This window comes from Pan paniscus, chromosome 17, assembly GCF_029289425.2.
Source record: "Pan paniscus chromosome 17, NHGRI_mPanPan1-v2.0_pri, whole genome shotgun sequence".
Classification (NCBI taxonomy): Eukaryota; Metazoa; Chordata; class Mammalia; order Primates; family Hominidae; genus Pan; species Pan paniscus.
Window position 1 is genome coordinate 68,226,303 of NC_073266.2, and position 26,024 is coordinate 68,252,326.

Consider the following 26,024-nt stretch of genomic DNA (forward strand, 5'->3'; position numbering starts at 1 on the left):
TCACTTGAGCTCAGGAGTTTGAGACCAGCCTGGGCAACATAGTGAAACCCTGTCTCTACTAAAAACAGAAAAAATTAGCTGGGCATGGTGGTACACACCTGTGTTCCCAGCTACCAGAAAGGCTGAGGTGGGAGGATCGCTTGAGCCCAGGAGGCGGAGGTTGCAGTGAGCTGAGATCACACCACTGCACTCCAGCCTGGGTGATGGAGAGAGATTCTGTCTCAAAAAAAAAAAACAAAAATCAACCATTCTAAAGTATCAACCACACTAGAAGAAAGACTCAGTTATCTTTTTAACTATCTAACTTTCAAAGACTGAGTTATCTTTCAAGCTGGGCGTGGTGGTGCAGCCTGTAGTCCCAGCTACTCAGGAGCCTGAGGTTGGAGGATCACTTGAGCCCAGAAGTTTGAATCTAGCCTAGGCAACATAGCAAGACCCTATCTCTTAAAAAAATAAAGAAGCATATTACAAAATTGTCACAGAAGAGAAGATCAGAGATTATGCAGCATGTTTACATTTGCTGCCAGCAGTTTGCCAAGCAGCTAATTAGTAAAAATGTTATTTTTATGAATGGTGTGGTGTTTGTAGTATTTGCCAGCTTTTTATAATTTTTAATTTGCTGCAGTTCCTTTTCTGATTAAACATAAATATTCACTTTCATATCTAATTTTGTGTTCATGATTTTGTATTTTTAAGAGGCTCCCCAAACCAAGATCCACCCTGGCCCCTTTTCTGTTTCCTTCTTCATACAGTGACTGCCCCATCTTCCTGCCCTCATCTGGTGTTGACTGTGCCCTGGTTTCATGATAGTCTTTGCAGTTGAACCAGCATACTTACTGCCCAGAGCTGGAGTGTATGCTCCCTGAAGACAGTCCCCTGATTCAGAGTACCACAAACAGGGCCGGACCTACTGGAAACACTTTATAAAGGCCTGTTAAAAGAGCATCTGAAATGAGACTGTAATTCTCTCGAACAGGTGACCCGGGAGCTGCCTCCCAGTATGTGGGCACTTCAAAAGTGGTGTACCTGCCTGCAACTTGCAGATTTTCCCAGAATAGAAGAGTTTCTGCAGAAAAGATGTGGTTCCCTGTGAATAGTGTGATCCAAAAAGACCTTTCCCAAAGTCAGGGTCAGACAGGGTTACTGAGCCAAGAGTTGGATTTGGACCCTAACAGAAGCAACTCTGGAGACCCCTCTAGAATTGATCTCAAGACCTTTCTGCTGCCCTCCTCCCCATGCTCACTCCCCTTCTCCATCCTCGCTGCCTGTACTTCTTCCCTGCCTGGCCAGCCTGGGCAGTGGTCTCAGTGCTACTCATTCAGCAGGCACCTCCTTCCTCCAGTAACCTGCACTCTCCACCTTGCCCAGCCTCCCTTTCCTAACCAAAACATCCCTGCTTTTCCAAGGGGCCAGAGCCTCTGTGGAGTGAAAGTAGCTGGCATTTCTAATGGCTTTTATAACACGCAGCCACCTGCCTTCAGCATCTTCTGTCTGCAGGCACCAGGCACACCAAGAGGTCCCAGCACTCAGGGGCTCTCAGGATAAGTGGGGGAGGCAGTGTGCCTCCATTCACACAGAGCATTCAGCAGGCGCCATAATATTAGTCTTGCTAACAGAAGACAGTGGGCTTAACAGGTCAGTATGTTTCCTCTCCCAGGTATCGAGTTGATATGTTGACAGGGACCTTACCCAGCATTCCTCACAGCCTGTCCTGAGAAAGACTGGTCCCCATGATGCACTTAGAAAAAAGTGGATAAGTGGTCAAAGAGGTTTGACAAGCACTACATACTAAATCCCCATCTAGAAGATTCTGAGACTTTATAAATAAGCTTCACTGGTTGTTGCCAGCCTGTCCCAAGGGTGTTTGGGCACACATCCTATCTCCCCTGCTAGCTATTAACATCTTTGGAATATGAATTCATTTCAGGAAAAACTACCTTACTATCTTAACTAAAAACAGCAACTCTGTAGGTGAGACTCCTGCACCCAGACAGGCAGGTGGTCAAGTTCAGGAGGAGCAGGGCATCCCCAATGTTCCACAGGGAGCTACTTCCTGCCTACATTTAGGCTGGACCACCAGGATCCTCCTCCTTCCCCACACCTGCCCTTTCCAGGCAGACCTTGTGACAGAGAGACTTTTAAAACTTCAGGTAAGCTCTCTAGGGCCCATTCCATTCCCTCCCACGCCATCTGTATAATGAGTCTACCTGGAGACTCCAAAATCTGTCACGCCCTCCAGACCCATCTAAGTTCTACCTCATCCCGCATCAGTAGAAAAAAGAAAGGCCAGACACGGTGTCTTATGCCTGTAATCCTAGCACTTTGGGAGGCTGAGGCGGGTGCAATGCTTGAGCTCAGGAGTTCGAGACCAACTGGCCAATATGGTGAAACCCTGTCTCTACAGAAAATACAAAAATTAGCCAGGCGTGGTGGTGCATGCCTGTAGTCCCAACTACTTGGGAGGCAGGAGGATCACTTGAACCCAGAAGGTCAAGCCACTGCACTTTAGCCTGGGTGACAAAGTGAGACCCTGTCTCCAAAAAAAAAGCAAGACAATGATGTGTGTCTCTCTCTTATTTCTCTTAGTCTACTGATTGCATCACAAGCATTGTGGGTCACATTCCAGAGCCTTCTGAGAAGGGAGAAGTCAGGGAAGTTCCTTTTGTTCTTCTGAGCGTTCTCTGCAAGTCAAACTGGGGAGAGTTCCAGTCCTGTGGGGTGGGAGCAGCTGTGAAGAGGCTGGAATCGGAGGGAACTTTGGGGCCTGGAGGCCTAATGGAGGACTCTGTGATGTTGGACTATGTTGTGTCGTTACCCTCCCTGCCTCTGCATCCTCTTCTGTGGAGCAGGGACAATGACAGCAGCCATCCTGGGAGAGCATCATGATGACCAAATGGAAGGAAACAGAGGGTGAGGAGCACCCCAAGCACATGGTCAGCACCTGGCAGGTGGCTGTTATTATTACCCACTCCTCAAAAGTGCTTTTGGACTCACATTTTCTTTCTTTCTTTTTGAGGGTGGAGGTGTAGAGAGGTGAAATAAAGCTCTGAGTCTGACCTCCAGGTTGGCCCCACGCAAGATTAGCAGCCTGAGGGGTCCGGCTTCCACACGGTAGCATGAATAGCATGTTCAATAGAAAACCGGACCCATACCCCACACGGCAGAGGGCTAGGCTTGAGCACAGGCACTACCTTTGTCCTGAGATTTCTACATGGCAATGAAACTTCGAGCTAATTTTCTCCTGACTGGTGGTCAGTTCCTGAATTTCATGGGCATATCAATCATTCCTTTAGCTCAACGTTTTTACTCCATTCATTCACCCGATTGTAAGTGAGCGCCTATCTTGTACAGAGATGCACGGCAGACAGAGGGAAAACAACTGGCTCTTGCCTTCAGGAGCCCTCGCTGCCTCCCCTGCTATAGAGTTAATGAAGTTAGATGAAGGGGTCCAGGAGGCTGTGTGAACACAAAGCCTTGCCAGCTAAGTCAGAGAGGAGGGTCCTGCAGTAATATCCCCAAATGTAAAATGAAAAATAAACACCTTCAACAGGGTTCTCAGGAGGTGAGCTGAGCTACCGCTGGCAAAATCCCTTGTACAGAGTGGATGTCAACAAATATTCCCTCCCCTCTCTAATGTGCTCTCAGTTATGTACCTGGATGTTAATAAGGGAGCTGAGAGAAAAGTTTGCTAGGAGAGCGGAGAAAGTTTCCACCCTCCTCGGGGGAAGAGGTCAGGGACAGAAAGGGGAGGCCTGGGGCTCAGAGACCAATGTCTCATGTCTTCTACCACATGGCCACGTGGCTCGCCCCTTGACTCACTCTGGTCTCTGCTCGAATGTCCCCTTATATGAGAGGCCTTTCCAGACCACCCACCCCATCACTCTCTATCTCCTCACCCTGCTTTATTTCCATTCCTTGCACTTATCTCCACTAGACATATCATACATTTGTTTGTTCAGCTGTCTTTCCATCCAAAGTGTGCACCTCATGATTACAGGGACTTTGTTTTGCTCACTGCTGGGATCAGATCTCATCTCTGCCAATTATTAGTTAATTTGATCTTGCTCAAGTTAGCCCCATCTCTCTACCTGTTTCACAGGGTCATTTTGATAATTAAATGCACTATTAATAAAGCAGTACTTGGCACAGTGCCTGGCACATCATAATTTCTCAATAAACGATAGCTATTATTATGATCAGTGATTTTTCAGTAAATTTTTACTTCCTGTGGTTCAGCCATCTGGGGAAAACCTCTGTGGCTACTCAAGGATTTATCTTATCCTGAGGGGAGGTAGAAATAGAAACCTGTACTCATCCAGGAACCATGAAAATACTACTTACCTTTCCAAAGCAGGTGAAGTCAAGACCTCTAGAGATGCTGGTTCTCAAATACAGCTACACCTTGGAGTCACCTGGGGAGCTGTAAAAAAATCACTGATGCCTGGGTCCCACCCCCCCCCGCCTCCGCCCCCACAGATTCTGATGTGATTGGCACAGCAGGAGGCCTGAACGTCAGTTTTTTTTTTTTTTAAGTTCCCTAGGTGCTTCCAGCCTGTAGCAGGTCTGAGAGCCCGTGCTCTAGAGTGCCACCAGATTTCCCCTTGAAAGCCAGCGTGACAGATGTCTATTTGTGGCTTGACAGTTAATGCATCTTACTAAAAGAAGCCATTTGCACAAGGACTGGCCTATTAAAAATTAATCACTTTGGCCTAGCAGAGCTTCTCACTTAAAGATTGCTGTCCATTGTCATGCAGCACCCCAGGATGCTAATGCCCCACAGAGGAGAACTTGTAGCCCCTCCAGCAGCAAAATCAGATAAGGAAACTGAGGCAGAAGCAGCCCAACCAAATCATCCCTCCACCCACCTCTCTACCCAGCCCAGCCACTGGTCCTGGTGAGGATGGTGGTAATGGAGCTGCCAGTCCTGGTACATCACTGAACAAACAGAACATGTTATCCTGTCTTTGAACTGTAATAGGATTCAGAGTTCTTGATTTGGACCCCATGAGGATAATGTCCAAAGCTCTTATCAGACGGTGAGCTCTAGCTGAATTAGAAGACAACCACATTTCACCGAAGTGCTTTTTAAAAAGAAGCCCAACTCCATTGCTCCCACTTTCCTGCTGTTTAAAAGTAAGGAGAAGTACATTACGCTAAATGAAATAAGCCAGATGCAAAAGGACAAAGCCTGTATGATTCTGCTTCTGTGAGGTCCCTAGAGCCATCAAACCCATACAGATAGAAAGGAGCATGGTGGTTGCCAGAGGCAGGGGGCAAGAACAATGGGGAGTCATTGTTTAAGGGGGACAGACTTTCAGTTTTGCAAGATGAAAAGAGTTCTTGGCCGGGTACAGTGGCTCATGCCTGTAATCCCAGCACTTTGGGAGGCTGAGGAGGCAGGTGGATCACTTGAGCTCAGGAGTTCAAGAGCAGCCTCGGCAAAATGGCAAAACCCCATCTCTACAAAAAATACAAAAATTAGCAAGGCATGGTGGCCCGCACCTGTAGTCCCAGTCACTCTGGGGGGTTAAAGCCCGAGGATCGCTTGTGCTTGCAAGTCTTACTGGGAGACTGCAGTGAGTCATGATCACGCCACTGCACTCCAGCCTGGTGACAGAGTGAGCCTCTGTCTCAAAAAAAAAAAAAAAAAAAGTTCTGGAGATGGATGGTGGCGATGGTTGTACAGCATTGTGAATATACTTAATGCCACTGAACCGTATGCTTAACAGTTAAAATGGTGAACTTTATGGTATGTGTATTTTATCACAATTAAATTTTTTATGGCAATTTTATTATAATTTTTTTAAAGTAAAAGAAAGTGACGACACAGGGCCTGGAGTGTCCAACAAGGGCCTGCAGGCCTATGGGAATTTATATGAGCTTTTGGTTGATTTCCATGGAAACCTGGGAAGAGATGGTGAATTTCAGGATCTGTCCAGGATCCCCCAGAGGGTGGAGTGGGGAAGGGGCAGCCCTGAAAGGGGATCAGCAGATCAGCATTTGGGCCATCTTAGAAGTTTATGAAAATTCAGTGCAGCTGATTTCGCCGAACTGTTTCTTCACCCATGTTTACTTTAGCTGCGTAATAGAACGTGCCAGATGATTTCCCAGTGATTGCGATGTGAGCCAGGCTTTGTGATGTGTTCCCTCCCTCAATTTGAGAGAGTCCCTGCTGCATGCTTTCCTGGAAATGAGTTTAATGGAATGAGTTTGCTATTTGGCTGTGGTATTATTCCTTTTTAAAAAAGGTTTCTCACGTGCCTCATATGTACATTGGCACAAATAAGAATTATGCCTTCAGAGGGAGATGACTACAGAAGAGAGGCTGTATATGTCTGCTTCAGCGGGACCTCTGGGAGGATGTTGTTCTTCTAAATGATCTTTTGATGAGTGTCTGTAACTCAAAGAATTAACCCCTATTATAGGTCAGTCTGCTGCTCGGTTTGAGAAATCTGCCTGGCCTGTAAGTAAAGCAAATCATAATTTCTTAGGGCAGGCCAGTATCATAAAGACCATCTAGGAACTTGCTGGTCCAAGTGTGGTCATCTGAACTGCAACATCAGCATCACCTTGTTTAGACTGAGAAATGGAATCTGCGCTTAACCAGTCGAGGTCCTCAAGGGATCTGAGAGCGCCCCAAAGTTTGAGAAGCCAAGCTTTAGGGTCTCCACCAGGAAGACGGTTTTGGCACATCTCTCCACGAGACTGTCTGTTCTGTGCTTGGACCCTCTGCTTGTCTAGACAGCCCAGGCCCCCACAGAAAGCCCTGGCAGCCTTAGAAGTCTCTCTTATGTGCGAGGCAGTGGAGCCCTCTATTCAGGTCAAAGGAGCTACATCTGCACAGCCTGGGGTTGAATTCCAGCTGTGCCACTTATAGCCTGTGTGAGTATGGACAGGCTGCTTACACTCTCTGTGCCTCAGTTTCCTCCCTGTAAAATAACTATGATGAGAGTCCCTACCTCATGGGATTGCTGTGAGGATGAAATGAGTTAATCCATATAAAGCGGATAAAACAGTCTGAGGAACTCAATAAATGTTAGCTGGTATTATCATGTTGCTTAGATTTCTGTCTCACACATTGGCTCTCAGCTGTCCCCAGAGCCTCAGAGAACAAGCTTAGCTCCTCTTCTACATGACAGCCTTGCAAATGTCTACAGGCAGCTCTCACGCCCACCCCTTCCATGTCCTCCAGACTGAAATTGCCAGGTTCTCGTGCGACAGGCCTTTGATTTCCACTGCTCCTCCACCGGGAGGGCTCCTGGGAACCCAGTCCCCTGAAAGAATCACAGTCTCCCTCCCACAGCCTCACTTTTCCCCTAAGTTTTTCTTCTTCCAAGGAAGTGCAGTGCCAGGGGCCTTCCTGAGGCCTTCCTGAGTCCATTAATCCCCTGCTCTCCAGACTGCCCGGGGAATTGGGGGAAGCGTGATGGGGTGGAGAGGGAGCACAGAGCCTGCAGCCTCCTTGCTCCACCAGTGCCCACCTGCTAGTAAGACTTGCAAGGGCCCCACTAGGGGCGCAGGCCTGCCCAGGCTAATTAGAAAAGCAGAGACACACATGGCCCTTCTGCAACCTATGCTGAAACGCCTTCCGCACTAGGAGGGGGCATTCGCCTCCCCTGGGGAGCTCATTCAAGATGGAGATTGGGGGACCCCAAGTCGGCAGCTCTGAGTGGTCTGCACATTCACAAGCACATCTCTTGGAGTGCTTGTGAATTCACAAGCATGTCAATGGGGATGGGGGAAGGCCTGGCAGTATGAAAGTGATGAGTGCAGGAGCCAGACACCCCTGACCACTTTCCAGTTACAGCACCTTGAACCAGTCATTTTATTAGTCTGCGAAGGGCCTGCATCAAATTCATGTAAAATACTAACACAGTGCTGGGCACAGGGTAAGTCCCACAGAAATGTTGGCCATGATTACTTCCTGGTCCTTACATTTTTTCCATATTAACATTTCATCTCTCTAACCATGTGAAATGCTCTTTGAAGACAAGGGATGATCTTAATCGTTTTCCCATCCTTCACACAGGGACAGACACCTTAGGCTCCCAGGACACATTGCAGAAACTTCTGGTTGGGAAGGCGAGGCTGTCAGAGACTCTCATCATCCTAGCCTGGAAACAGGTGCAGCCCTAAACATTGCTTCAGCATGAAAGGAAAAGCAACCCTTCCCACCCTGTCCTCACCCCCCAGAGCTAAAGTTGACTGGGCTTTTATTCTTGGAGAATGTCATCTCATTTAAATTCACCACACCATACCAGGCCAGGCACGGTGGCTCATGACTGTAATCCCAGCACTTTGGAAGACTGAGGTGGGAGGATTGCTTGAGCTCAGGAGTTCGAAACCAGCCTGGGCAACGTGGCAAAACTCTGTCTCTACAAAAAATACAAAAATTAGCCAAGTGTGGTGGCGTGTGCCTGTAGTCTCAGCTACTTGGGAAGCTGAGGTAGGAGGATCGCTTGAATCCGGGAGGCGGAGGTTGCAGAGAGCCAAGATGGCACCACTGCACTCCAGCCTGGGCAACAGAGTGAGACCCTATCTCAAATAAATAAATAGGCCAGGCGCGGTGGCTCACGCCTGTAATCCCAGCACTTTGGGAGGCCGAGGTGGACAGATCATGAGGTCAGGAGATCGAGACCATCCTGGCTAACACAGTGAAATCCCATCTCTACTAAAAATACAAAAAAAAAATTAGCTGGGCGTGGTGGCAGGCACCTGCAGTCCCGGCTACTCAGGAGGCTGAGGCAGGAGAATGGCGTGAACCCGGGAGGCGGAGCTTGCAGTGAGCAGAGATAGCGCCACTGCACGCCAGCCTGGGTGACAGAGTGAGACTCCGTCTCTAAATAAATAAATAAATAAATTCATCATACCCGTGAGGGATTAGTAGGCACATTATCATTAAAGGGTGTAGTAGAAAGTTTATTGGATTGAGCCTTCTCCCCCAACCTTCCAACTCCCACACGCAAGAGATCAGGCAGTGGGGGCACAGCAAGAGCAGGCACAGGAGACTTGGCTCCAGATCAGAACTGGTGCCCACCCAGCACAGGCTTGCTGGAGCAGCTCGGAGTGCCCACCCTTCTGGAGTGACTTTGATCCAGGCTGTTCTGAATTCTCTGGCAGGCAGCTGGGATCGAGGGCTGCTTCCCTGCTCCCTCTGCAAAGAGAATGCTCAGAGCTTTAATTATACCTTCTCTCTATCCTTCAGGGGCCCCTAATTATGCTCCTCACAGGGCAGCTGCTGCTAGATTATTTCCCAAACACCTCTGAAGCTTTTAAAGTCAAAGCCTCCCATGGGCTGTGCGTGACTCTAAAGGGACAGCAAAATGGGTGGATGGGAGCAATAGCTGACGAAAGTCCCAAGGCCCCTTAAAAGGGTCTAGAAAGGAAACCATGTTCATCTGCCTCCCAGTGGGAACAAGGTGGCAGGAGGAAATAGACGATTAGGAAGGGGCCACTCCCATCTTGTTTCTTGTGCTCTGAGTGGTGGTCACAGAGAACTGTGGGAGTGTGCACTTCATGTCTTCTCAGAGCAGTGATGTCACAAAGCCTCACACAAGAGGCTGGCCCCAGCTGGCCTGCAACAGCCGCGTGCAGACGCACCCACTTGTGCACCAAGTGTGCCTGCTGTCCTGCTCACTCCCTCCTTGGCCACCCTGTGCATGGGCATGCCCTGCCTGGGGAGACCAGGTCTGATCACAGAGACATGTTCCTCTCTACATCCAAAAGAAGCTGAAACTATCCTCACCCTGCAGGCTTGGGCAGAGGGCTATTTGGAGATTTTTTTTGAGCCAATATACTTATTGATTTATGAGCTCTTTTAATAAAATTGGGTCTCGACTTCTGGGTATTCTTTAAAGTTGTTTTTTTTTTTTTTTTTTTGTAGAAAATTATCCTGAATTTCACCCCATCCACTCGACTGCAACTCCTCTCTTGAATTCTGATCACCAGTACCATGCTGTGGGCCCCAGAGCCTCTCCCATTCGGACACCCAGGGCTCAGCTCAGCTGACAGCAGGGCCCTGGTCCACTGTGTCTGCCCCCAGACCTGGGAATGGAGCTTCCCATATATTCCCATCTCCCCTTCCTGGGGCTTCTCTTGCACCAGCTTGGCAGAAGACACTGCACCTTCCCAAATTCTTCTCAGCCTTGTGGCTTCTGAAACATATCAACAAATCCCCTTTAAGTGTCGGGCACAGTGGCTCATGCCTGTAATCCCAGCACTTTGAAAGGCCGAGGTAGGCAGACTGCGTGAGCCCAGGAGTTTGAGACTAGCTTGGGCAACATGATGAAACCCCATCTCTACAAAACATACAAAAATTAACTGGGTGTGTTGGTGTGCGCCTGTGGTCCCAGCTCCTTGGGAGGCTGAGGTGGGAGGATCCCGTGAGCCTGGGAGGCAGAGGTTGTAGTGAGCCACTGTTGCGCCACTGCATGTCAGCCTGGGTGACAGAATGCGAGAACCTGTCTCAAAGAAAACAAAAACAAACAAAAAATCCACTTTATGTTTTTTTAAAGAGTGTGAAGAACAAGTAACCATAGGAAGATAGCTAGTAGTTAAAAATTCAGCAGGCTCTTGTTTTTCATTAAAAAAAAAAAAAGGAAGAGCTGGAAAGCAACTTTCTTAGCTCCTGTCATGACCTGGTCTGTAATTCTGGCCCGAGGGCAGCCTTACCCATGTCAACATCTTTCTTTTACTTTCAGAGCAAGTGTTTCAGAAGAAAGCCCCCTGTCCCCACTTTTCTTTAACCCTAGACTCTGAGGAGAGGCAGATGTCAATTCCAGACCATTCTGTTTCATAGAAGACTGTGCATTTACATATCAGAGAAAACTCCCCTGAAGCTACCTCCCCTCTGGGTACTCTTGCTTTAGTCTTTTCCCTGACAATCTCACCCTCTGACTGAAAATAAAACCAGACTATTTTTTTAGAACCCACCCACCTAAAAATGAACTTCTACAGACAGTATTTGGCTTGTTCCTGTAACTTTTAGAATTGAACTTAAATTCCTAACAGCCTACTGTACACACACCATGGATGAGTCTCAGATGCATTGTGCTAAGTGAAGGAATTCAGACTCAAAAGGCTACATACTGTCGTTCCATTTATACAGAAGGTAAAACTAGAGAGACAGAAAAGAGCAGTTGCTAGGGGCTGGGACTAGGGGTGACCAAAAGAGGGCATGAATAAATTGTTTGAGATGATGGAATTGTTACGTATCTTGATTGTGATGGTGGTGACGTGACTATGCTTTTGTCAAAACTCACAGAACTGGTGAATTTTACCCTATGTAAATTATACTTCAATAAACTTGACTTTTAAAGCAATTAAACTCTTATAAAAATGACATTGGCCCATCCTTTTTTGGAACAAGATAAGGCATAAGTGGCTATCAACTTATATAAACTCCACACCCACCTTGGAAAGTGGAACCTGGACCACCTTGTAGTCAAGTGTATAAAAGAAGAGGATCAGTGGTCCCTGCAGAAGGTGCCTAAATTTTGGAGGAGGTTCAGACCATATGAGATGTTTCTTTTTCATTCATTCATTCAACAGTTCAGCAGTGTTTACTGAACACTTCTTAGGAGGCATGGGGCTGGGCTATGTGCAGTAGCTGCATAACAAGACACAGCTGCTGCCCATGAGGGGCGCGCAGTCTAGTGGTCCTTGGAGGGGTGGGGATGCTGAGAAGTAAAGAAACAGCAACAAAACAAGGAAACTTCTGAGAGGAAGCTGGCCTGAGCGTGTCAGCCGGTAGCGCGATGAGTACGAGGATATCCCTCATGGAATGTACACAGTCAAATGCACAAAGGACAGATGAAGAGGGCACATTCTACAAATTTTAAGGAGTTCATTTTGGTGAGAGTATTGAGGCCAGCGTATGGGATGCTCTATGATTTCCAGCTGAAGGGTGTCTTCTGCTTTTCCTCCTTCCTTCTACCAGTTTGAGGCTCTACTCGGAGGAAATATGTGCCACAGAGGGGAGGAAACTGCTGTCCTTTCCAAAGGTTTTAGACATTTAATAAATCTTTGCTGAACAAATTAAGGGATTTCAGATTAATAGGTCAAAAGCTCCTGGGTCCTGGCCTTCTTAACTTTTCATCTGCTTTAACCTGAGACTGTGATACTTCTGCATCAGTAGAAAGGAAAGTGCGGATGCTAAACTGCGAAGTAAAAGACCATCCCTGGAATCTCCCATTGGATCTCCTTGGTCCTAACTGTCTCGCCTTGACCCCCAGTGGATCTATACATTTTTTTTCTTACATTAGAAAGACTGTTCTAGGGAATTCAAATGGACATTTCCCAGATGTCACTCTTGGCCCAGTTTTCTGAATTATGTAGAAAACAATTTCTAAATTCCCTGGGTATATTTTCCTAAATCATATATGGGTATATGTCCTTGCTATGTACCATAAGGAGGGAGTCCATCTCAGACCACAAATCACTGAGCCATGGGCAAAATCAGCTAGAAAATTTATCCCCCAGAAAGACACAGTAAGACTCCGAGAATCTCATGGACCAACGAAAGCTGTGTCCACTTTGTTGTTCAGGACTGCTTCCACATAGCATTTTCCTGCATCCATTATGAAGATGGTCTTATCTGTTCTCAGCAAGAGCCTGGTGCCTGGCTTTGTGGCAGCATTAATTCTGATCTTCAGTGTCAAAGCAACCAGCTTGAGTTCAAGCATATGGCTACTTCTGAGATTCATCCACTGGATACAGAAAACGCCAGAGTCTCATGGTTACTCTGTTGCTAGCAGTAATGAACTTGAGCAGGGCTCCTGTTTCTCCATTTTCTTACTAGACAAGGGCAGAGTTACATCAAGGTGGGGTGGGAAATCATTTCTTCTAAAATATTAATAACCTGAATTCCTTTCTATAAAGGAGAACCCTCGGATGTCCTAAGATTCTCTCACCAAAGCATTTGAACCCCACAAACCAGGCCCAGCTCCTCTAACCAGACCTCTGTTCACTCATGCTCCTTCAAGATCAATGGGAAAGGGGCAAGAATGAAAGGGACCCTGAAAGAGGTCTATTTCATGGGAGGGGAAACTGGAAGAGGCGTGGGAGGAAGGGTATCCAAAAATGACTGATCAGTGGAACCAGAAATTTTGTCTTTCAGGGTTATCTGTCAGAAGGGTTGGTAACAAAGTGGTACCGTTCCCCACGACTGCTCCTTTCCCCCAATAACTACACCAAAGCCATCGACATGTGGGCTGCCGGCTGCATCCTGGCTGAGATGCTTACGGGGAGAATGCTCTTTGCTGGTGAGTTGCTAACTATGCCACCTTCCTTCTCATCTGGCGTCGTTCCATAGAAAGGGGAACTGAGTGCAAAACACTTACAATCACAAAACATGCTCATCTTTTGCTGAAATTACTTCTGTGGCTTTTATGACACTATTTGGAGGCACCTTATTATGTCAGGCAAAAATACTGGAGAGGCTAAAAAAAATAGTAGCCTTTTGAGCACAGAAGTTTTTGCAATCAAGTAACTACTTTGCTATGACCTAAATGCTTGTGTTCCCCTAACATTCACAGGTTGAAATCCTAACCCCCAAGGTGATGCTATTAGGAGGTGGAGCCTTTGGAAGGTGATTAGGTCATGAGGATGGAGCCCTCATGAATGGGATTAGTGCCCTTGTAAATGAGGCTGGAGGGAGCTTGTTTGCCACTTCCACTGTGTAAGGACACACTGAGATGGCATCATCTATGAAGTATGGGCCTCTCACCAGACACCAAATCTGCCAGCTCCTTAATATTGGATTTTCTAGCCTCTATAACTGTGAGAAATAAATGTTTGTTGTTTATATGCCACCTAGGCTATGGTACTTTGTTATGGCAGCCTGAATGGACTTAGACACACTTCTACTCAAACATCTTGAGACTGATGGCTGCAAACACACCCACCCTACATTTTTAGCCCCTTCCTCCTCCCTCCCTGCCACTGTTCCCTGTCCTTCGGCCACACCAAGTGACCCACTGTTTTCCTAATCTATCATCATTTTTTGTTCACTTTGGCACAAAGACCTCCTTCTCTGCTTAGAAAACTCCTATTGAACCTTCAAAACCCAGCTTATGTCTTGTCCTCCATGATGTCTCTCCTAATTCCCCAGGGCATGAGTCATCCTTCTTGGCTCTCCCATTGCACTTCATACTCATTCTCACACTCTCCCTCTTTGCTTGGAAGAGCACTTGCTCTCTTCACTCCCTCTCTTCCATTCTCTCCTCACTCTGCAGCATGGTTCACGCCCCCTCCATCTGTCTGAAGCTGTTCCCACCCAAACTGCCGTGTTCTTAATCCAGGGAACCCATTTCAGCCTCATTCTGTAGCAGTAGTCAGCGACGATTGTCACCTCCTTCTTGAAACCCTCTTCCCTGGGTCTCCTCCTCCCTCTCTGGCAATCCCCCCTCAGTTGCTTCTCACCCACCATGAGCTCTCCTTCCTCTGCACTATGTCCCTCAGCCCTTCCCAAGTTTCCACACTCAGCCCTAAATGCTGCTGTCACTTACTCAAATAATTTTCATCCATCCCCTCCACCCAGGCTAACTTTGTAGAGGCTGGAAGCCCAGAAATGTTCAAAACCACCATTGGTAGAGGATCATGGTGAGGCCAGTCTCCACACGCTCTGGCTGCAGCGTGAGCCCCATGGGCCTGCCTCCTTGCCACCTGTCCTCTGCCTGGATTCCATGCCCCTACAGAACTCCGGGCCTCATATCCGGTCCTCCTACCTGACCTCTCTTCTCAGTGCTTGCAGCCCTGCCCTGTCCTCCTAACCATGCTGTCTTGGCCTCAGCCTCCCTGTGAGTGCTCTCCCCGCCTCCTCAGCCTGCCCTGCTTCTCCTCAGGGGACACCGTCTCCCCTCAGCTCTGTTGAGTTGAGGCCATCCTTTCTCCCATGCCCTGTACACAGAGCGGGATAGAGCCTCTGCATCCTCCTTGCTCACCATTGCTTGCCTGCTATTAACAAAGCAGCCCTCCTCTGTGGCCCACCAGATGGCCCCTCTTCTTCTCTATCTTGTCCTCCCGTGCCAGCACCTCATCTCATCTCCCATCATCCCCCACACTGAGGCTGTTGGCACCTACGTCACGGCCTCCCTCTCCACAGTTGGTCCCACATCATTCTGGCTGTGAGGCTGATGTGGCTCACTTATCTACTATCCTGGACACAGAGCCCCACATCCTCAGTTCCTGGGACACTCACTGCCCTTGTTGTCAGCCTGTCCTCCCCACATCCACCCTGGACTTTGTGTCATCACCCAGAGCTGCTCAGGGGAGGAGAGATCTGAAGCGAGTATCAGAGTGGCAGACGCTGGGGAGCTGAGTGTCCAGGGAACGGAAAAGGGCATGAAAGCTGGAAGGCCTGAGAAGTACCCACCCACCTCCTTGCTTGATCATGACTGCAGTGTGGCCCAGGGGGAGCGTGTTTTCTCTTGGCAGTCAGCTCACAGGAGGCATGGCCAGCACTCATGGCCTGCATTGGTAGGCCTAGGCTCCTGGGGCTACCCCACCCTTCCATGTTGGGAAGGGAGAGGGAGAGTAAGGGAGTAGGATAGCCTTACCCCAGCCCCCTTTCAGAACCCCAAGACCTAGTAAGATTCCCCCCACTAAAGCCCCTGAATCCCACAAAATATAAGACAGCAGTGGCCCTTCTAGTATCCCCTAAGAGCAAAGGTGTGTCCTTAGCATCCATGTGGGCTCCCTCCACCCTGAAATCTCTGTCTACAAACCTGAGCCTGCAAGTGGCAGGGCTAATCAAGATTCCCTGTGGCCCCACGGGGAGCCGACAATCTCAGTTGCTGGCCTGTTGTTCTTGTTCACTGTAGAGTGACCACATATGGGCAGCTGGTGTAATAATTAGCTCACGGGCACTGCAGACCACCTAAGCCCACAGGTGAAAAGGAGCTGCCCACTCACCTGTCAAAGCCCCTGGCTCTCACAGCTGCTCATCTGCTGTGTGCACAGAACATAGTGCTAAGGATGGGGAGAGGGATTGCTGTGGGACAAAGGGACAGTGAGGAGGCAGGGGGAGAAAGTCAGACAAGGCCCTCTCCAGGGAACTTATGGCCTTGAGACAGAATTTTAGGTGCCAGCCCTAGAAGGGGCCCAGGACAGCCCACCTCTTGTTTAACAGGTGATTTGGTTTCAAATAATGCAGGGTGGGAAAATGAGCTCAGAGAAGAAGAAATGGCTAACAGTGGCCTTTCTGAGGGAACACCAGCAGGACATTAAGAGAAAGCCATGTCTGAATAGCTAAGAAAGTCTTTATTGTGTTTTGTTTTTGTTTTGAGACAGTCTCATGCTGTCCCCCAGGCTGGAGTGCAACGGCATGATCTTGGCTCACTGCAACCTCCACCCCCCATTTCAAGCGATTCTCATGTCTCAGCCTCCCGAGTAGCTGGGATTACAGGCATGTGCCACCACACCCAGATAATTTTGTATTTATAGTAGAGATGGAGTTTTGCCATGTTGGCCAGGCTGGTCTCAAACTCCTGACCTCAAATGATCCACCTGCCTCAGCCTCCCAAAGTGCTGGGATTACAGGCATGAGCCACTGCACCCAGCCTGCCAAGAAAATATTTATATTGGGCACAGTTAAATCTTAGGCACCATAGGAGCAGATTTATCTAATAAGGAGTAATGAGAGACCCAGAAAATGTAATCTCTCAATCACAGCAATGAGGGAATTATTCAGTGCTATGCTGGGCTAGTCACTCTTTCATTCATGATGCTAACTTCTTCCAGTAAGTATTTAAAATACATGCTATATATAAAACATATATTAATATGATATGTTAATATTAATTATATGTTAATGTAACATTAAGTAACAAGAAAAGGTAAAATAGGTTGGGCATGGTAGTTCATGTCTGTAATCCCAGCACTTTGGGAGGCCGAGGTGGGTGGATTGCCTGAGGTCAGGAGCTCCAGACCAGTCTGGCCAACATGGTGGAACCCCGTCTCTACTAAAAATACAAAAAAATTAGCTGGGCGTGGTGGCATGCACCTGTAATCCCAGCTACTTGGGAGGCTAAGGCAGGGGAATTGCTTGAACCAGGACGGTGGAGGTTCCAGTGAGCCGAGATCGTGCCACTGCACTCCAGCCTGGGCGACAGAGCAAGACTCCACCTCAAAAAAAAAAGGTAAAATAAAAACAATGGCAGGAAAGTCAGATGAAGCTGAAGTCAGGGCTTATGTCCAAACATTTAGGCCCTGAGTACAAACGTCTTCATTTGCCCCCTGGACTCTCAGGAGCCCCTACAGTTTTCCCTCTGGTGGATTTTGTGCTTTGGGTGGATCCTTGACCACGTGCTGGGGATACAAGTCTGAGTAAGACATAGTCTCTGTCCTCAAAGGTCTGATGGTCCAGCGGGGGACACAAAAGGGTTAAAAACAACAAAAAAACAATACACAGTGAACCTATCTGTGCCCAGGGTGAGCCATCCTGCTATCTTATTTTTCCAATTGAAATTGCACAGACCTCCCAGTTCCATATTTTCCAGCCAATTCAAGGCAGGGGAGAAAGGAGGAACAGGTGGGAGGGAGGTCTCGCCCTGGACTCTCACTCAAAGACTCTTCCCACTCTAGCCATAGCCACTAAACCCTGGATGGCTCAACATCTCTGGCCCTGCCACCACGATCTGGCTCATAGGTGCCTGGCTGCCTCCGTTCTCCCAGCCTTGAACCCTCAGCTCACAGGGCTCTGCTCCAGCTGCCCTTCCAACAGGCTGACAACCTTCAGGCCAGACGGAGAAGAGCTGGGCTTCTCCGTACCACAGCAGGCAGGTGACTCACTGACAGCCCAGACGAGACTGTATAATCCACAGTCTACTGGCCTCTCATCTTCAGGCTCACTGTCTGTGGTCACGAGATGGTTGCAATCGCTTTCAGGTTCTCATGCAGAAGTGTCCAACGAAGAAAGGTAGGGAGGGGTCAGCCAGGGCAGCCAAACAGCTCTCCTCACATTTCTCTCTTACCAGGGAGGAACACCTTCCCCGGAAGTCCTTCCAGGAGATTCCTGTCCCTGTTTGATTGAATCACATGGCCTCCCCTTGTTGCAAGACAGGCAGGGAAGGCAACAGCTGGTGTGACATGGAAAGGACCTTCCTTCAGTAGGAAAGGGACATTGACCATAGTATCCTCCATGCTTCACACCTTCTCCCATTTTCAGTGGTGGCTTAGTAGACTCAGTGTTAAGATGCCTCCCCCAAGTGACGTCTGTCACAAAGAATCACTCACGGATGATTAGGACATAAATCCCCAAGGTGGAATTATTCCATCAGCTTCTCTCAAAGCCACTCTTCCCCGCTCCTAGAAGCAAAGGAAGTCAAGAGTTATTAAACATCTGCTACAAGCAAGGTATTTCTCCCAGAGCCTTCATCTGCCAACACACTTGACTCCTTATAATACTCATTCCAAGTATAAATAATCATCCTCATTCCACAAGGGGTGGGGGAGCTAGGTCTGCCTCCAGGGCTGTCTGCCACCAAAGCTCTTGCTTTCTGCCCCAGGCCATGGATTCCCAGGGAGGCCCCACTGGCTGCCTCCCATATGACACCATTGATCTCGGGCAGGAGCAGACAAGTGAAAGAGGCTCATTCTCTGCCCCCACCCCCGCTGTGGTTGAAGAAGCTACTCCAAGCAGAAGGTTGTGTATTACTGGTTTGTGTGTCACACAGGAGAGGGGTCAGGGGCTTGGGAGCAAGGTCCCACCATCTCTGTCTGCAGCTTGATCACCCATTGACCTCATGGTCCCCTGGTGAGTGGTGTGGAGTACACATTTGGAGAGAGGACCCCACAGGGGGCTTCCAGAGCCCTGAACTGACCCAATGAGTCCACTGCAGGGAGAGGCCAAAAGGACCTCTTCAGGAGAGAGCCTGAGGCTGCAGGCACTTCTTCGGTCAGTATTCACATGTGCTTAGGGCCACACAGGGAACTGCGGGGGGGACCTGGGAGAGCCCTCATCCTAGGCTGGATGACTGGAAGACTGGAATCCCATGGGAATTCATGGCAAGGGGAGGGCCCTCTGTGCAGCTGGATGGGCAGGGAAGACTTCTTGAGGAAGGAGAGGTATGGCTGAAGTTTTAACCTAGTAGAGCTAAGTGCAAAGGCAACTCAATCAAAAAAGAGAAAATGGAAGTACAGAAGAACAGCCTGGAGGTCAGAGAAGGACAGCAAGGAGACCCATCTGTCCAGAGCCAGAAATGCCATACGGTGGCCAGTGGTTGTCTGGGTGTGGGAGATGAGTTGAGTTTCTGAGACAAAGACTGAAGCTTCTTATGAATGAAAACTATGCCTCACCGATTCCCAGCAGCCAGCGTGATGCCTGGCATGGAGAAGGTGCTCGATAAATAACTATTTATGGAATGAGGGAATAAATGAATGTTTGAGTCCATCCTGTCCCACCAAAGTGCCCCTGCAAACCTGGCATAGCCTGGCCTGCCTTCCTTCTCCCAAGGATCACAGAGGCCATGTGCTCAAGACATATCCCAAACCCAATTTGTTATTCTGATTTGTTTTTCTCTTGAAAGTTTCCTAGATGGAACCCTCTTAATTAGAAACCAAAAGGTATGGCTCATTCCCAGCCTTAAAACTGTTTCCTTCCCCATCCTAGTAAAGATTGTGCAGAGAGGTCTATGGGAAGTTGCACTTGGAAGGCCTTGAGCCAGGCTGTTCCCATTCTTTAGTGCTGACTTATATCCAGCTGGTCTGAGACACAGAATGCTAGGGGCATAGATGGGGCCTTGCAGACTACCAGATTCAACTCCTTCTTTCTACTTTTGACAAAGCCAAGCCCCAGAGATGTCAGCCACCTGCCCACAGTTGAGCAGCAAATGAAGACCAGAACCCCGGTCCCAGCCCAGTGCTGCCCCACTGCCCTGTGTTGTCCCTCCCAGAACACCTGGCACTGCTTTTGGGCTACTGCACACCACAGCCCCTTGGACAGCACACTTAACCATCTGGCATTGCCTCCCCAGGGGCGCATGAGCTGGAGCAGATGCAACTCATCCTGGAGACCATCCCTGTAATCCGGGAGGAAGACAAGGACGAGCTGCTCAGGGTGATGCCTTCCTTTGTCAGCAGCACCTGGGAGGTGAAGAGGCCTCTGCGCAAGCTGCTCCCCGAAGTGAACAGTGAAGGTACCTGAGCCTGGCAGCCAGGCCAAGTGTCCTGGGAGGATGAGCTAGGCTCCACCTTGCGGGGTAGGGGGCAGGCAGGTCTCCTTCCAAAAGGGCAAAGCATGGTCCTTGGATATAAAAGTCAAGGCTCCCCTGCCAGTGGGTCTTTGCCCTAACTACTTCCAAGCTGTGGATGCTGGGCCTCAGGAGTCCATTAGGGGCAGTCATTAGTGTTCTACCCTTGTTTCTGCTGCCTTTTGCTTCTCATCTTCCTTGCGCACCTTCCTCCCTCTCTTTCCTTCATCCTCCCTCACGTTTTTGTCCTGGAAGGCTTGGTGTGCTGCAAAGAACAGGAGCTTCCTCAGCCTGAGGGCAAGACCCAGGTCCCATTCCACCAGTGATGAGCTGTGTGGCCTCAGGCAAGGACCGCCCTTCACTCCTCAGGCTTACTCCCTCTACTGTATATTCAAGGCTCAGCAGGCCTGGGAAGAGGCCAAAGGCTCTAGCTGCCTCTAGCTCTCAGAGGCTCAGGAGACTCAGTCTCGGTGACAGCATCCCTCAGCAGCCGAAACGTCCATCTTGTGACAGGTGCAGAACAAGGGAGGCAGGCCCCAAGACCACACTGGGGGCATTAATTCTGAGCTCCATTTATTACAGGACAGAAATAGACCAAAGGTGATGAATCTGATGACAAAAACTCAGGTGCGGCACAAGTGAAAGGCGGGCTCTGGATGAAGCAGGGTTGAGGGGCTCAGTGTCCTGCCCACCTGCCTCTCAATCTCCAGACATGCTCCTGAGAACCCTTCCAGAACCCCTGGGGCTCTGAGCAGCTCAGTTTGGAATCCACTGGGCCAGAGGAAGGTGACAAGATTGTACAGAAGCTTCATTATCTAAGAAATGACTTAAAAACATCCGGGGAGGGTGAGCCTAGGGAGGAGGAGTTTCTGAGGGGCGGTGGCTTAGGAGTTAAGGTGAAGCTTGTACAGTAGCAGATAACCCTGAAATCTCCATGGCTTAACCCACTTACAGTTTATTCATTGTTTACTTCACATCCAGGCAGAGTTGGGAGCATGGATGGGCAGGAGAGGATGAGTGGCTGTGCCCGGGACCCAGGCCATCAGGTCTGCCATCTTCAGCAGGTGGCTTTCAAGGTCACCTTGGGCATTCCCTTCCAGCCAAAGCCAGGGGAAGAGAGAGCAGAGACTCTTGCAGGAGGTTTTTCTGGGTCAGGCCTGGAAGTGGGGTACACACAGCACTTCCACCCCCATTCCATCAGCCCCAGGCACACAGCCATTTCTCACTGCAGGAGGGGCTGGGAAAGGCAGGTCAGAAGGGTGTCAGGATGGATGTCACATGGGACATGACTGCTGCCTTGAAACAGAAAAGGGGAAATCGTGGGACAGAGAGGACATGCTGCTTTGGGGAAACCACTGAAGGCAGAGGTAGGCCCTAGGGTAGAAGTTAAAGGGGGATTTAAGTTTGATAAAAGGAAGTATTTTCTGGGGCAGGTGTGGTGGCTCAAGCCTGTAATCCCAGCACTTTGGGAGGCCGAGGCGGGCAGACCTCTTGAGCCCAGGAGTTTCAGGCCAGCCTGGGCAACATAGGGAGACCCCATCTCCACTAAAATTATAACAAATTAGCTGGGCATGGTGGCGCACACCTATGGTCTCAGCTACTTGGGAGTCTGAGGCAGGAGGATCACCTGAACCTGGAAAGTTGAGGCTGCAGTGAGCCGTATTCCCATCACTGTACTCCAACCTGGATGGCAGGAGTGAGACCCTGTCTCAAAAAAAAAAAAAAAGAAATGAAGAATTTCCTAGTGTTTGGGCTTCCCAGAAGTATCTGGGGACCTGCAGGAGGATCAGCTGTCAGGGAGAGGGAAGAGCAGATTTTCATCCGTGATGGAGTCTGTGGAGCAGCTTTGGGGTTGGTACTCGACTTTTTTTCTTTTGCGACAGGGTCTCACTTGTCACCCAGGCTGGAGTGCAGTGGTATAATCATGGCTCACTATAACCTCAGCCTCGAGGGCTCAAGTGATCCTCCCACCTCAGCCTCCCGAGTAGCTGGCACCACAAGCATGCGCCACCTTGGCTGGCTAATTTTAAAATTTTTTTGTAGAGACAACCCACTACTGGCCCACCTGGCCAACTACTACTCGTCTTGCTAGAAACAAGCCCAGGGTGATCTCAAACTCCCAGGTTCAAGCAATCCTCCTGCCTTGGCCTCCCAAAGTCCTGGGATTACAGATATGAGCCACTGCCCCAGTGGTGGTACTCATCTTTTTTAAAGATGATATTGCCTGCCTCAATCTTTACAGCTTTAATTCTCTCATTTCCTTGTCAAAAGGTCAAGTCATGGCTGGGGCCAAAAAAGGGGCCAGAGGCCCAAAGAGAGAAAAACCTGCCCAGACTTGAAGCTGGGCCCCGCACTAGACTGGCCCGATTCTTCCAGTCCTAGGAATTTGTCAGGCAGATCCTCTTTTAAGTTTGCAACTCCAGACCCAGAAACACGCTCTGAGCATCAGACTGTTGGGGGTGATCAGAGTTACTGCTGCTTAACTAATTTGGGGGTCTAGGGTTACACTGCAGCACTGCGTCCTCCTGGGAGGCCAGTGACCTTCTGAATCCATCGATTTCCTCAATCACTGATGAATTTTCTTGCAAAGAGATACAGGGCTGGTGTGAGGGGCAGGTTAATGGTGCAGGCTGAGGCCCACCAGGGAGCCCCTCGGAGGGATGGGCAGCCTGGGCCTTGAGCTCAGCTCCATTTCTCCCTCTCCATGTGGGCTGTAACATGAGGAGCCAAGTCATGATTTAAGCGGACCTCCAGAGATGCCAGTGCTGAGAAGGAATCCAAACTTCTAGGCTAGTCCTTGCGCTGAGACAACCCAGGGCAGAGCTCCAAGAGCAGAGCTCCCAGGGCATCCACCCCTGCTCAAGGGAAGGGCCACCAGTGCCTGTGTGCAGAGCTGCTATCTGCTGAATTTTGGCATACATTCATGCTGGTTAGCAAACAGCCTCTTGCACAAGGCTTCTGAGTGTCCCTTCCCTTCCCCAGGTTCCCACTGCCCAGAACTCCCCCTTGATCCAGACATGAAAGGACTACTGCTTGGCAGAGCAGGGGAATTCAGCCTGGTTGTTCAGTATCTGTAATATCTATCCATCCATCAAGGCTGTCTGCCTTTGTTGAACTTCCAGGGGCAGCATATGGTAGGAAGAGCTCTGGATTCGGACCCAGGAGCTCTGGGCTGTGGAGACCCTGTCCCACCCCTCGACTGCAGCATTCCCCTTTCTCACTAAGGCTTTTTACTGCTGCACCTGGCACTCCAGCCTCAGGGCTTCCTCAGGAGCAGGCTCCTCCGTCCCATTCCAGCGGCCCCTTAAGCCATGACAAAGGGAAGTTGGTATATAAATATCCCAGCTTCCCTGCCCCGCAAGGGGAACCGCCTCTGAGTGTGGCCCACACTGTCTCTGGAGGATCCCAGATGCCCACAGGAGTAACCTGTCATGAGTGTGCCTTGTTCTGGTTCCCCCTCACTCCCCCACCTGTGCTTGCTGGGATCCCCCACCACATAAACTACCTACAGCCCCAAGCCTTGTCTCTGGTTCTGTCTCTGGAGAAACCCAGGCTGAGGCTGGACCTTGAGCAAGTCACTTGATCCTCTGAGTCTGTTTAATTCATTTACAAAATCTAGAAGGCAGCATCTGCTTTGCCTTTGTCACTGGATTGTGACAAGGGTCTTGAGAAAGAAAATGGCTAAAAACCTTTTAACAAATGCAGAAGCATAGACACCAGCACAGAATGTCACCGTGCTGAGGAATCTCCTTCTGAGCTCAACAAGGGCAACAAATGACCTTCATGTCCGGCTTTGCTCCCTGCAGCCATCGACTTTCTGGAGAAGATCCTGACCTTTAACCCCATGGATCGCCTAACAGCTGAGATGGGGCTGCAACACCCCTACATGAGCCCATACTCGTGCCCTGAGGATGAGCCCACCTCGCAACACCCCTTCCGCATTGAGGATGAGATCGACGACATCGTGCTGATGGCCGCTAACCAGAGCCAGCTGTCCAACTGGGACACGTGCAGTTCCAGGTGCTCGCAGCCCTGGGTTCCAGAGCCCACATTTCCCTGTCCTCCCATCTCTATTTTGCCTCTAATCCTCCGTGACCTTCCCCTCTGTCTCCCAAGTTGCATAGCTCATTGGACGACTTCTCCAGCTTAGCTTCCTGCCTTTCTCTTGTGCCCAGACACTACCAGTAAATGACCAGTGTGAGTTGCATGTGTGGGTCAGAGGCCTTCCTTTGTGCAACACCTCCAGCTTCCCTCACCATGACTACTGAACATGGGGTTCAATACAGTGCTCCCCAAGGATGTAGTGAACACCATGGTAGGAGCTCACTTCTAGCAGCCTGGGAACTTGCCCTTGAAAAGTAAACTGCAACAAGGCAAGGCAAAAAAACAAAGCAGAGATTACCATTACAAAACGCTATCTCATGTTTCATGTTGGTAACTCTTAAAAATGCCATTAAAAACCAGGTTCGGTGGCTCATACCTATAATCCCAGCACTTTAGGATGCCAAGGTGGGAGGATCGCTTGAGGCCAGGAGTTCCAGACCAGCCTGGGAAACAAAGCAAGACCCCATCTCTACAAATTTTTTTTTTTAATTAGCCAGGCATGGTGGCACACGGCTGTAGTCCCAGACACTGGGAAGGCTGAGGCTGGGGAATCCCTTGAGCCCAGAAGTTTGAGGTCGCAGAGTGAGACCCTGTCAAAAAAAAAAAAAATGCCATTAACGAGGGCTACATTATTATTGCCCATTGACACACAAGGAAGCTTCAGCTCCAAGGTTGAGACTGGCATCATGTCACACCCCTGATGGGCCTCTCTGCAATCTGCATCCATGTCAGACGCTGCTAAGCAATTATAGGACCATTTCCTGCTAAACTGGGCTTGGCTACAGAATCCTCAACAGGTGTCCCTGGAAGCCACTACCAATGAATCAGCGTTGGGTAGAAGATGTATTTTAAAACAATTTTTGCCTAGGCACGTAATGATCTCTTAGATCTTTTCCTGTTCTGACGTTCTTAGATCAGGCAGCTAAACATTTGGGCATCACCATCTGCTAATTCTGGGAGGGAGTGCTGGTAGCTGCTCAGTTTAGAAACAGCAGTCGAGGGCTCAAGCAGCTAGGACTCCGAGGGGGCCTAACTGGGAGTCCCACTGCCGGGGGAATGTGACAGCTAGTTACATAAGTGACAGATGAGCAATTTCTCCTTTTTAGTCATTTGACAGATGATGGGTTTCAGATTAAGGAGGCACTGAGGGAGGGCCAGGGCGACGCTGCTATTTTTGGACAGGTTTGCTGGCTTGTTGTTGTCAATTGTTGTTTTCAAGCATTGCCAACAAATAGAGATTAATGAAGACTCTGTCTTCTGCCACCCCCGGGGCAGCCCTGCCCTTGACTGTGGTTCCTGCGGCAGCTTCCCCTTCCTCCAGAGAGCCTGGAGGCAAAGAACATTGGCTCAGGGACAGTCATCCTATACTTTCTGCGACTGTGGCATAGGGTTGTGCCAGGAAAAACTGTCACAGGATTTGTTGCTGCCTGTCCACCCTGACCACCCCTAAACCTGGTGCACCTCACCTGTGCTCCCAACCTTTGCCATCACACCTGCCCAAGGGAAGAGGATGACAAAGGATCTTGTTGCTGTGGGCAAGCTGCTTACCCTCTTGGAATGCTAGTTTCCCAACTGTAAAGCGGGGGTGATAACACAAAGTCCACCGGGTTGCTATGAAGACTACAGATAATGTATGTTTGGCACTTGGAATAGAGCAGCCAAGGGTCAGCGTCTTCACACACTCTTCCTCCTGGAAATCTCTGCCCAAGGCCACTCAATCAAGGAAGCAGG

General features: G+C 49.4%; 1 protein-coding gene across 8 annotated transcripts in view; it reads left to right on the forward strand.

Annotated features, from left to right (window-relative positions):
• Positions 1 to 26,024, forward strand: part of MAPK4 (mitogen-activated protein kinase 4) — a 171,667-nt gene that overhangs the window by 141,809 nt on the left and 3,834 nt on the right. For 5 of the 8 annotated variants that reach the window (XM_055102781.1, XM_003827219.3, XM_055102780.1 and 2 more), the window contains exons 3-5: positions 13,118 to 13,262; positions 19,974 to 20,135; positions 23,996 to 24,209. In XM_055102781.1, coding sequence (XP_054958756.1) covers positions 13,118 to 13,262; positions 19,974 to 20,135; positions 23,996 to 24,209 — 521 coding nt within the window. The remainder of the gene's footprint in view (positions 1 to 13,117; positions 13,263 to 19,973; positions 20,136 to 23,995; positions 24,210 to 26,024) is intronic. The other 3 variants (XM_055102783.2, XM_063597281.1, XM_034943718.4) reach the window with 3 other exon arrangements.